At 44.3% G+C, this 14,272-nt stretch overlaps 1 protein-coding gene across 1 annotated transcript in view; it reads left to right on the forward strand.

The window, feature by feature from the left end:
* atp10a (ATPase phospholipid transporting 10A) overlaps positions 1 to 14,272 on the forward strand; it is a 144,998-nt gene that overhangs the window by 42,192 nt on the left and 88,534 nt on the right. Inside the window, exons 4-7 of the mRNA XM_029697368.1 lie at positions 6,250 to 6,356; positions 7,042 to 7,173; positions 10,168 to 10,298; positions 12,571 to 12,823. Coding sequence (XP_029553228.1) covers positions 6,250 to 6,356; positions 7,042 to 7,173; positions 10,168 to 10,298; positions 12,571 to 12,823 — 623 coding nt within the window. The remainder of the gene's footprint in view (positions 1 to 6,249; positions 6,357 to 7,041; positions 7,174 to 10,167; positions 10,299 to 12,570; positions 12,824 to 14,272) is intronic.

Here is a 14,272-nt window from a genome sequence, read left to right on the forward strand (position 1 = left end):
ACCACTACCGCCACTACTACCACCACCACTACTACTACTACCACCACCACTACCACCACTACCACTACTACCACCACCACTACCACTACTACCATTACTACCACTACTACCACCACCAGTACCACCACCACCACCACTACCACCATTACTACTACCACCACTACCACCACCACTACTACCACTACCACCACAACTACCACTATCACCATTACTACCACCACCACTACCACCATTACTACCACCACCACCACCACTATCATCACCACTATCATCACCACCACTATCACCACCACTATCACCACTATCACCCCCTTATCAACACCACTATCACCCCCTTATCAACACCACTATCACCACCTCTATCAACACCACTATCACCACCTCTATCACCACCACTATCACCACCACCACTATCATCACCTCTATCACCACCACTATCACCACCTCTATCACCACCACTATCACCACCACTATCATCACCACCACTATCACCACTATCACCACCTCTATCATCACCACCACTATCACCACCTCTATCATCACCACCACTACCACTATCATCACCACCACTACCACTATCATCACCACTATCACCAGTATCACTACCACCACCACTATCACCTGTATCACCACCACTATCACCTGTATCACCACCACTATCATCACCACCATCATCACTATCATCACCACCATCATCACTATCATCACCACCACTATCATCACCACCACCACCAATATCATCACCACCACCACCACTATCATCACCACCACCACCACTATCATCACCACCACCACTATCATCACCACCACCACCACCACTATCATCATCACCGCCACCACCACTATCACCACCACCACTATCATCACTATCATCACCACCACCACTATCATCACCACCACCACCACTATCATCACTATCATCACCACCACCACCACTATCATCACTATGATCACCATCACCACCACTATCATCACTATCATCACCACCACCACCACTATCATCACTATCATCACCACCACCACCACTATCATCACTATCATCACCACCACCACCACTATCATCACCACCACCACCACTATCATCACCACCACCACCACTATCATCACTATCATCACCACTATCACCACCTCTATCAACACCACTATCACCACCACTATCACCACCACCACTATCACCACCTCTATCACCACCACCACTATCACCACCTCTATCACCACCACTATCACCACCACTATCACCACCTCTATCACCACCACTATCACCACCACTATCACCACCACTATCACCACCTCTATCATCACCACCACTATCACCACTATCATCACCTCTATCATCACCACCACTATCACCACTATCACCACCTCTATCATCACCACCACTATCACCACCTCTATCATCACCACCACTACCACTATCATCACCACTATCACCAGTATCACTACCACCACCACTATCACCTGTATCACCACCACTATCATCACCACCATCATCACTATCATCACCACCACCACCACTGTCATCACCACCACCACCACTATCACCACTATCACCACCACTATCATCACCACCACCACTATCATCATCATCACCATCACCACCACCACCACCACTATCATCATCACCACCACCACCACTATCACCACCACCACTATCATCACCACCACCACCACTATCATCACTATCATCACCACCACCACCACTATCATCACTATCATCACCACCACCACCACTATCATCACTATCATCACCACCACCACCACTATCATCACTACCACCACCACTATCATCACCACCACCACCACCACTATCATCACTATCATCACCACCACCACTATCATCACTATCATCACCACTATCACCACCTCTATCAACACCACTATCACCACCTCTATCACCACCACCACTATCACCACCACTATCACCACCACCACTATCACCACCACCACTATCACCACCACCACTATCACCACCACTATCACCACCACTATCACCACCTCTATCACCACCACTATCACCACCTCTATCACCACCACTATCACCACCTCTATCATCACCACCACTATCACCACTATCATCACCTCTATCATCACCACCACTATCACCACTATCACCACCTCTATCATCACCACCACTATCACCACCTCTATCATCACCACCACTACCACTATCATCACCACTATCACCAGTATCACTACCACCACCACTATCACCTGTATCACCACCACTATCATCACCACCATCATCACTATCATCACCACCACCACCACTATCATCATCATCACCACCACCACTATCACCACCACCACTATCATCACTATCATCACCACCACCACCACTATCATCACTATCATCACCACCACCACCACTATCATCACTATCATCACCACCACCACCACTATCATCACTATCATCACCACCACCACTATCATCACCATCATCACCACCACCACTGTCATCACCATCATCACCACCACCACTATCATCACCACCACCACTATCACCACTATCATCACCACCACCACCACCACTATCACCACTATCATCACCACCACTACTATCATCACTATCATCACCACCACCACTATCACACCACCACTACTACCACCACCACTATCACCACTACCACCACCACCACTACCACCACTACCACCACCACTACCAACACTACTATCACCACCACCACCACCACTATCATCACCACCACTACTATCACCACTATCACCACTATCATCACCACCACCACCACTATCACCACCACTACTACCACTACCACCACCACTACCACCACCACCACTACTACCACTACCACCACCACCACTACTACCACTACCACCACCACCACCACTACTACTGCTGCCACCACTACCACTACTACTACCACCACCACTACTACCACCACTACCGCCACTACTACAACCACCACTACTACCACCACTATCGCCACTACTACCACCATCACTACTACTACTACTACCACCACTACCACCACCACTACCACCACCACCACTACTACCGCTACCACCACTGCCACCACCACTACCACCACTACTACCACCACTACCACCACCACCACCACCACCACCACACCACCACTACTACCATTACTACCACTACTACCACCACCAGTACCACCGCCACCACCACCACTACCACCATTACTACTACCACCACTACCACCACCACTACTACCACTACCACCACAACTACCACTATCACCATTACTACTACCACCACAACTACCACTATCACCATTACTACCACCACCACCACCACCACTACCACCACTACTACCACCACTACCACCATTACTACTACCACCACTACCACCACCACCACCACTACCACCACCACCACCACTATCACCACTATCATCACCACCACTATCACCACCACCACTACCACCACCACCACCACTATCACCACTATCATCACCACCTCTATCAACACCACTATCACCCCCTTATCAACACCACTATCACCACCTCTATCAACACCACTTTCACCACCTCTATCACCACCACTATCACCACCTCTATCACCACCACCATCTATAGTGTTACTGGCTACTACAGCCTCTATAGAGTTACTGACTACTACAGCCTCTATAGTGTTACTGACTACTACAGCCTCTATAGCCTGTTACTGACTACTACAGCCTCTATAGTGTTACTGACTACTACAGCCTCTATAGTGTTACTGACTACTACAGCCTCTATAGTGTTACTGACTACTACAGCCTCTATAGAGTTACTGACTACTACAGCCTCTATAGTGTTACTGACTACTACAGCCTCTATAGTGTTACTGACTACTACAGCCTCTATAGTGTTGAGTGCTAAGAGCCTTCTAAGGAAAGACCACAATGCATTGCAGCGTGAAGATCTATTGAGCTGTTCAGTGCAACACACACACACACACACACTAGAGGTCGACTGATTAATCGGAATGGCCGATTTAATTAGGGCCGTTTTCATAACAATCGGTAATCGGCATTTTTGGACACCGATCATGGCCGATTACATTGCATTCCAAGAGGAGACTGTGTGGCAGGCTGACTACCTGTTATGCGAGTGCAGCAAGGAGCCAAGGTAAGTTGCTAGCTTGCATTAAACGTATCTTATAAAAAACAATCAATCTTAACATAATCACTAGTTAACTACACATGGTTGATGATATTACTAGTTTATCTAACGTGTCCTGCGTTGCATATAATCGATGCGGTGCCTGTTAATTTATCATTGAATCACAGCCTACTTCGCCAAACGGGTGGTTTAACAAGCGCATTCGCGAAAAAAGCAGTCGTTCCACCAATGTACCTAACCATAAACATCAACGCCTTTCTTAAAATCAATACACAAGTATATATTTTTAAACCTGCATATTTAGTTAATATTGCCTGCTAACATTAATTTATTTTAACTAAGGAAATTGTGTCACTTCTCTTGCAAACAGAGTCAGGGTATATGCAGCAGTTTGGGCCGCCTGGCTCGTTGCGAACTGTGAAGACTATTTCTTCCTAACAAAGACAGCCGACTTCGCCAAACGGGGGATGATTTAACAAAAGCGCATTTGCGAAAAAAGCACAATCGTTGCACGAATGTACTTAACTATAAACATCACTGCCTTTCTTAAAATCAATATACAGAAGTATATATTTTTAAACCTGCATATTTAGTTAAAAGAAATTCATGTTAGCTGGCAATATTAACTAGGGAAATTGTGTCACTTCTCTTGCGTTCATTGCACGCAGAGTCAGGGTATATGCAACAGTTTGGGCCGCCTGGCACTTTGCGAACTAATTTGCCAGAATTTTACATAATTATGACATAACATTGAAGGTTGTGCAATGTAACAGCAATATTTAGACTTAGGGATGCCACCCGTTAGATAAAATACGGAACGGTTCCGTATTTCACTGAAAGAAAAAACGCTTTGTTTTCGAGATGATAGTTCCCGGATTTGACCATATTAATGACCTAAGGCTCGTATTTCTGTGTGTTATTATGTTATAATTAAGTCTATGATTTGATAGAGCAGTCTGACTGAGCGATGGTAGGCAGCAGCAGGCTCGTAAGCATTCATTCAAACAGCACTTTCCTGCATTTGCCAGCAGCTCTTCGCTGTGCTTCAAGCATTGCGCTGTTTATGACTTCAAGTCTATCAACCCCCGATATTAGGCTGGCAATACTAAAGTGCCTATTAGAACATCCTACAGTCAAAGGTATGTGAAATACAAATGGTATAGAGACAAATAGTCCTATAATAACTACAACCTAAAACTTCTTACCTGGGAATATTGAAGACTCATGTTAAAAGGAACCACCAGCTTTCATATGTTCTCATGTTCTGAGCAAGGAACTTAAACGTTAGCTTTCTAACATGGCACATATTGCACTTTCACTTTCTTCTCCAACACTTTGTTTTGCATTATTTAAACCAAATTGAACATGTTTCATTATTTATTTGAGACTAAATTGATTTTATTGATGTATTATATTAAGTTAAAATAAAAGTGTTCATTGTTCATTCAGTATTGTTGTAATTGTCATTATTACAAATATATAAATAAAAATCGGCCGATTAACCGGTATCGGCTTTTTTGGTCCTCAAATAATCGGTATCGGCGTTGAAAAATCATAATCGGTCGACCTCTAACACACACACACACACACACACACACACACACACACACACACACACACACACACACACACACACACGGACACACACACACACACACAGGACACACACACACACACACACACACACACACAGGACACACACACACACACACACACACACACAGGACACACACACACACACACACACACACACACACACACACACACACACACACACACACACACACAGGACACACACACACACACACACACACACACACAGGACACACACACACACACACAGGACACACACACACACAGGACACGGACACACACACACACACACAGGACACGGACACACACACACACAGGACACACACACACACACACAGGACACACGCACACACACACAGGTGGTCTGAGTTCACTGCATAGTTTCAGTGGAATGTTATGTGTTGATTTCCCTACAGTATCTGTTGATGTACCTTTTTGCAGTCAGGTCTATTATAATATGCAGATTATTCTAGATGAGTTGATCATATCTTACGTTTTGTGTCTCCTAGTCACCCGGTAATGTTAGTCGGTGATATAAAGTGATTGAATGCTCTGTATCTTGTCTGTAAACAGTACCCATCGCAGTGGAAGAAGAGATGGCCTGTACAAAGACAACTTGCTGCTGAGGGGCTGTACTATCCGCAACACAGAAGAGTGTGTGGGGATAGTCATCTATGCAGGTAAACATTCCGGCTCTTTCCTTTCTCCTTACCTCCTTACCTCCTTACCTCCTTACCTCCTTACCTCCCAGTCACAATGCATTGGAGGACAAGGTCAAAGAGGTAAGGCAGCCCGATATACACCCTGGCTCTCTCTCAATTAGTCTTTCCTCAGTTCCTCTCACCTCCTTCTCAAAAAACGCATTGGAGGAGAAGGTTTGAGAGGCCTTGACCGATCATCTCCTCCAATGGGGTTTAGAAGCGAGCAAGGAGAGAAGGAGCCTGTGTTTGACACCTTGTCTCTGTATGACATCTGGCTCCATATCCATAGTGTCTGAGGCAGAGCGCTGATCTAAGATCTGTCCATATAATCTCCTATTCATTATGATCTAGAAGGAAAACTGATCTAAGATCTGTCCATATAATCTCCTATTCATTATGATCTAGAAGGAAAACTGATCTAAGATCTGTCCATATAATCTCCTATTCATTATGATCTAGAAGGAAAACTGATCTAAGATCTGTCCATATAATCTCCTATTCATTATGATCTAGAAGGAAAACTGATCTAAGATCTGTCCATATAATCCTATTCATTATAATCTAGAAGGAAAACTGATCTAAGATCAGCACCTACTCTGAGCTTGCTTTGTGGACGCTGGCCCTGTCCTGTATGAACTGCATGTTAACAGCCAGTGTGTTGTAGGTCATGAGACTAAAGCCATGCTGAACAACAATGGCCCCCGTTACAAACGCAGCAAACTGGAGAAACAGATGAACGTGGACGTGGGCTGGTGTGTTATCATCCTACTGGTCATGTGCCTGTTCTCTGCTATCGGTATGTATCCCATTATAGTACCGCTGTTGGCACACGTCATAGTGTGTCCCATGAGGTAAACTACGTTCCCCAAAGAGCTGAAAGGGTTTTAAGTCAGACAGTCCTGTGGAAATCTATTGGCACGTAGACGATGTCCTCTATAAAACGGACTCCTGTTTTTGAAAAAGTTCCAACATATGGGACCTTATTAAACTCAGCAAAAAACAAACAAATAAAGAAACGTCCTCTCACTGTCAACTGCGTTTATTTTCAGCAAACTTAACATGTGTAAATATTGTATGAACATAAGATTCAACAACTGAGACATAAACTGAACAAGTTCCACAGACATGTGACTAACAGAAATTGAATAATGTGTCCCTGAACAAAGGGGGGGTCAAAATCAAAAGTAACAGTCAGTATCTGGTGTGGCCACCAGCTGCATTAAGTACTGCAGTGCATCTCCTCCTCATGGACTGCACCAGATTTGACAGTTCTTGCTGTGAGATGTTACCCCACTCTTCCAACAAGGCACCTGCAAGTTCCTGGACATTTCTGGGGGGAATGGCCCTAGCCCTCACCCTCCGATCCAACAGGTCCCAGACGTGCTAAATGGGATTGAGATCTGGGCTCTTCGCTGGCCATGGTATAACACTGACATTCCTGTCTTGCAGGAAATCACGCACAGAACGAGCAGTATGGCTGGTGGCATTGTCATGCTGGAAGGTCATGTCTGGATGAGCCTGCAGGAAGGGTACCACATGAGGGAGGAGGATGTCTTCCCTGTAACGCACAGCGTTGAGATTGCCTGCAATGACAACAAGCTCAGGCCGATGATGCTGTGACACTCCACCCCAGACTATGACGGACCCTCCACCTCCAAATCGATCCCGCTCCAGAGTACAGGCCTCGGTGTAACGCTCATTCCTTCGACGATAAACGCGAATCCGACCATCACCCCTGGTGAGACAAAACCGTGACTCGTCAGTGAAGAGCACTTTTTGCCAGTCCTGTCTGGTCCAGCGACGGTGGGTTTGTGCCCATAGGCGACGTTGCTGCCAGTGATGTCTGGTGAGGACCTGCCTTACAACAGGCCTACAAGCCCTCAGTTCAGCCTCTCTCAGCCTATTGCGGACAGTCTGAGCACTGATGGAGGGATTGTGCGTTCCTGGTGTAACTCGGGCAGTTGTTGTTGCCATCCTGTACCTGTCCCGCAGGTGTGATGTTCGGATGTACCGATCCTGTGCAGGTGTTGTTACACGTGGTCTGCCGCTGCGAGGACGATCAGCTGTCCGTCCTGTCTCCCTGTAGCGCTGTCTTAGGTGTCTCACAGTACGGACATTGCAATTTATTGCCCTGTGTTAGGGGTGTATATGGAGGCGAAGTCAGGTGCAGGAGATCAGAGTGTAGTAAACAGGCGCACTTTAATTCCGGTCCAAAAACGACAGCACAAAAACATAAATGTGCCAAAAACACGGAACATAACACAAGTATAGCGCCTGACAATATCCACATAACAAGAAACAATTACACACAAAGACATGGAGGGGAACAGAGGACTAAATACATGCAGTGGGATTATGGAATGAAAACCAGGTGTGTAATGGAAACAAGACAAAACAAATGGACATATGAGAAATGGAGCTGCGATGGCTAGAAAGCCGGTGACGTCGACCGCCGAACGCCGCCCGAACAAGGAGAAGAGCCGACTTCGGCGGAAGTCGTGACACCCTGGCTGCATCTCCAGTCCTCATGCCTCCTTGCAGCATGCCTAAGGCACGTTCACGCAGAAGAGCAGGGACCCTGGGCATCTTTTATTTTGGTGTATTTCAGAGTCAGTAGAAAGGCCTCTTTAGTGTCCTAAGTTTTCATAACTGTGACCTTATTTGCCTACCGCCTGTAAGCTGTTAGTGTCTTAACGACCGTTCCACAGGTTCATGTTCATTAATTGTTTATGGTTCATTGAACAAGCATGGGGAAACAGTGTTTAAACCCTTTACAATGAAGATCTGTGAAGTTATTCGGATTTTTACTAATTATCTTTGAAAGACAGGTTCCTGAAAATGGGACGTTTCTTTTTTTTTGCTGAGTTTTTAACCAAAAATATCCCAATCTAGTTGTTAGACATTGGTTAGCTCTGTGGTATGCAGACATATCAGCAACTTGTGACAGTTGATCACAAACGGGTTCTGAAACTAAACCCTAAACCTCTAAACTTCCTGTCTCTTTCTGGTGTTCAATGGAAAGTGTACATTTAAAATACTTGACTCAGTAGAAGGACATATTGTACTTACCTCAGGACTGGCAACTGTTACTGAGGGAACTGTCCTGGTTTAATAGATTAAATTAAATGAACTGTTATGAATTTACTTTGTTGGTTTGTTGGGGATGTGTCAGTAGTTACAGCAAGATGTACAGGTATATATTATCCCAGAGGACAGCACTTAAAAGTATTGATTTAAACACTTGTTCCTAAAGTCCCCGTCAATGGAATAACATGGACGTAGACTATATACGTGACAGCCTGTAAGAAGGCCACAAACATGGACGTAGACTATATACGTGACAGCCTGTAACAAGGCCACAAACATGGACGTAGACTATATACGTGACAGCCTGTAACAATGCCACAAACATGGACGTAGACTATATACGTGACAGCTTGTAACAAGGCCACAAACATGGACGTAGACTATATACGTGACAGCCTGTAACAAGGCCACAAACATGGACGTAGACTATATACGTGACAGCCTGTAACAAGGCCACAAACATGGACGTAGACTATATACGTGACAGCCTATAACAAGGCCACAAACATGGACGTAGAAAATATTCGTGACAGCCTGTAACAAGGCCACAAACATGGACGTAGACTATATACGTGACAGCGTGTAACAAGGCCACATATTTTCTAGCTGTTATGATTTAATTGATTTGACCTAATTGACCTGTTGATTCTCCAGGGTTGTGGATGTAGTTAGTCTATAATTACCTTTGACCTTGTTGTCTCAGGTCATGGGTTGTGGATGTACCAGTACGGAGACAAGAGACCCGTGTTTGATGTTCTTAGTCCTGAAGGAGCTGACCTGTCACCTGTCCTGTCTGCCATCTATCTCTTCCTCACCATGATCATCGTCTTTCAGGTACGCCCTCACTCCCACTCTATTCAATTCAAAGGACTCTCACTCTCTCTCGCCCTCTCTATTCAATTCAATGGGCTTTATTGGCATGGAAAACATATACACTGAGTGTACAACACATTAAGAATAAATCAAATCAAAGTTTATTTGTCACGTGGCCGAATACAACAGGTGTAGTAGACCTTACAGTGAAATGCTGAATACAACAGGTGTAGTAGACCTTACAGTGAAATGCTGAATACAACAGGTGTAGTAGACCTCACAGTGAAATGCTGAATACAACAGGTGTAGTAGACCTTACAGTGAAATGCTGAATACAACAGGTGTAGTAGACCTCACAGTGAAATGCTGAATACAACAGGTGTAGTAGACCTCACAGTGAAATGCTGAATACAACAGGTGTAGTAGACCTCACAGTGAAATGCTGAATACAACAGGTGTAGTAGACCTCACAGGGAAATGCTGAATACAACAGGTGTAGTAGACCTTACAGTGAAATGCTGAATACAACAGGTGTAGTAGACCTTACAGTGAAATGCTGAATACAACATGTGTAGTAGACCTTACAGTGAAATGCTGAATACAACAGGTGTAGACCTCACAGTGAAATGCTGAATACAACAGGTGTAGTAGACCTCACAGTGAAATGCTGAATACAACAGGTGTAGTAGACCTCACAGTGAAATGCTGAATACAACAGGTGTAGTAGACCTTACAGTGAAATGCTGAATACAACAGGTGTAGTAGACCTTACAGTGAAATGCTGAATACAACAGGTGTAGACCTCACAGTGAAATGCTGAATACAACAGGTGTAGTAGACCTCACAGTGAAATGCTGAATACAACAGGTGTAGTAGACCTTATAGTGAAATGCTGAATACAACAGGTGTAGACCTCACAGTGAAATGCTGAATACAACAGGTGTAGTAGACCTCACAGTGAAATGCTGAATACAACAGGTGTAGTAGACCTCACAGTGAAATGCTGAATACAACAGGTGTAGTAGACCTCACAGTGAAATGCTGAATACAACAGGTGTAGTAGACCTCACAGTGAAATGCTGAATACAACAGGTGTAGTAGACCTCACAGTGAAATGCTGAATACAACAGGTGTAGTAGACCTCACAGTGAAATGCTGAATACAACAGGTGTAGTAGACCTCACAGTGAAATGCTGAATACAACAGGTGTAGTAGACCTTACAGTGAAATGCTGAGTACAACAGGTGTAGTAGACCTCACAGTGAAATGCTGAATACAACAGGTGTAGTAGACCTCACAGTGAAATGCTGAATACAACAGGTGTAGTAGACCTCACAGTGAAATGCTGAATACAACAGGTGTAGTAGACCTCACAGTGAAATGCTGAATACAACAGGTGTATTAGACCTCACAGTGAAATGCTGAATACAACAGGTGTAGTAGACCTTACAGTGAAATGCTGAATACAACAGGTGTAGTAGACCTCACAGTGAAATGCTGAATACAACAGGTGTATTAGACCTCACAGTGAAATGTTTACTTACAGGCTCTAACCAATAGCGCAGAAAAGGTATTAGGTGAACAATAGGTAGGTAAAGAAATAAAACAACAGTAAAAAGACAGTAGAGAGGTTATATACAGTAGAGAGGATATGTACAGTAGAGAGGCTATATACAGTAGAGAGGCTATATACAGTAGAGAGGCTATATACAGTAGAGAGGCTATATACAGTAGAGAGGTTATATACAGTAGAGAAGCTATATACAGTAGAGAAGCTATATACAGTAGAGAGGTTATATACAGTAGAGAGGCTATATACAGTAGAGAGGCTATATACAGTAGAGGCTATATACAGTAGAGGCTATATACAGTAGAGAGGCTATATACAGTAGAGAGGCTATATACAGTAGAGAGGCTATATACAGTAGAGAGGTTATATACAGTAGAGGCTTTATACAGTAGAGAGGTTATATACAGTAGAGGCTATATACAGTAGCGGGGCTATATACAGTAGAGGGGTTATATACAGTAGAGAGGCTATATACAGTAGAGAGGCTATATACAGTAGAGAGGATATATACAGTAGAGAGGCTATATACAGTAGAGAGGCTATATGTAGGGAATAGGGCGCTGGTCCTAAGTAGTGCACTATATAGGGAATAGGGTTCCATTTGGAACACATGCTCAGACTCTGTCTGTAACCTGTCCTGTCAGAGCTGTACATGACTGTGTTGGGTTTCCTGCTCTTGTTGTTGTCTCCCGTCGTCTCTAATATAATCTCTTCCGTCTTCAGGTCCTGATCCCCGTCTCGCTGTTCGTGTCCATAGAGATTGTGAAGATCTGCCAGGTTTATTTCATCCATCAGGACCAAGACCTGTACGATGAGGAGACCGACTCTCATCTGCAGTGTAGAGCTCTGAACATCACCGAAGACCTTGGCCAGATGCAGTACATCTTCTCCGACAAGACCGGAACACTCACAGAGAACAAGATGGTGTTCAGGAGGTGTACGGTGGCCGGGGTGGAATACAGCCATGATGCCAACGGTGAGACTATACTGTAGGGTTACTGTACTGTAGGGTTACTGTACTGTAGGGTTACTGTACTGTAGGGTTACTGTAGGGTTACTATACTGTAGGGTTACTGTACTGTAAGGTTACTGTACTGTAGGGTTACTGTACTGTAGGGTTACTGTACTGTAAGGTTACTGTACTGTAGGGTTACTGTACTGTAGGGTTACTGTACTGTAGGGTTACTATACTGTAGGGTTACTGTAGGGTTACTATACTGTAGGGTTACTGTAGGGTTACTATACTGTAGGGTTACTGTACTGTAAGGTTACTGTACTGTAGGGTTACTGTAGGGTTACTGTAGGGTTACTATACTGTAGGGTTACTGTAGGGTTACTATACTGTAGGGTTACTGTACTGTAAGGTTACTGTAGGGTTACTGTACTGTAGGGTTACTATACTGTAGGGTTACTGTAGGGTTACTGTACTGTAGGGTTACTGTACTGTAGGGTTACTATACTGTAGGGTTACTGTACTGTGGGGTTACTGTACTGTAGGGTTACTGTAGGGTTACTATACTGTAGGGTTACTATACTGTAGGGTTACTGTAGGGTTACTATACTGTAGGGTTACTGTACTGTAGGGTTACTGTACTGTAGGGTTACTGTAGGGTTACTATACTGTAGGGTTACTATACTGTAGGGTTACTGTAGGGTTACTATACTGTAGGGTTACTGTACTGTAGGGTTACTGTACTGTAGGGTTACTGTACTGTAGGGTTACTGTAGGGTTACTATACTGTAGGGTTACTGTACTGTAGGGTTACTGTAGGGTTACTGTAGGGTTACTATACTGTAGGGTTACTGTACTGTAGGGTTACTGTACTGTAGGGTTACTGTAGGGTTACTATACTGTAGGGTTACTATACTGTAGGGTTACTGTAGGGTTACTATACTGTAGGGTTACTGTAGGGTTACTGTACTGTAGGGTTACTGTAGGGTTACTATACTGTAGGGTTACTATACTGTAGGGTTACTGTAGGGTTACTATACTGTAGGGTTACTGTACTGTAGGGTTACTATACTGTAGGGTGACTATACTGTAGGGTTACTGTACTGTGGGGTTACTGTAGGGTTACTATACTGTAGGGTTACTGTACTGTAGGGTTACTGTAGGGTTACTATACTGTAGGGTTACTGTACTGTAGGGTTACTATACTGTAGGGTTACTGTAGGGTTACTGTACTGTAGGGTTACTGTAGGGTTACTGTACTGTAGGATTACTATACTGTAGGGTTACTATACTGTAGGGTTACTGTACTGTAGGGTTACTGTACTGTAGGGTTACTATACTGTAGGGTTACTGTACTGTAGGGTTACTGTACTGTAGGGTTACTGTAGGGTTACTGTACTGTAGGGTTACTGTACTGTAGGGTTACTATACTGTAGGGTTACTGTACTGTAGGGTTACTGTACTGTAGTGTAG

Source organism: Salmo trutta, chromosome 17, assembly GCF_901001165.1.
Source record: "Salmo trutta chromosome 17, fSalTru1.1, whole genome shotgun sequence".
Taxonomy (NCBI): Eukaryota; Metazoa; Chordata; class Actinopteri; order Salmoniformes; family Salmonidae; genus Salmo; species Salmo trutta.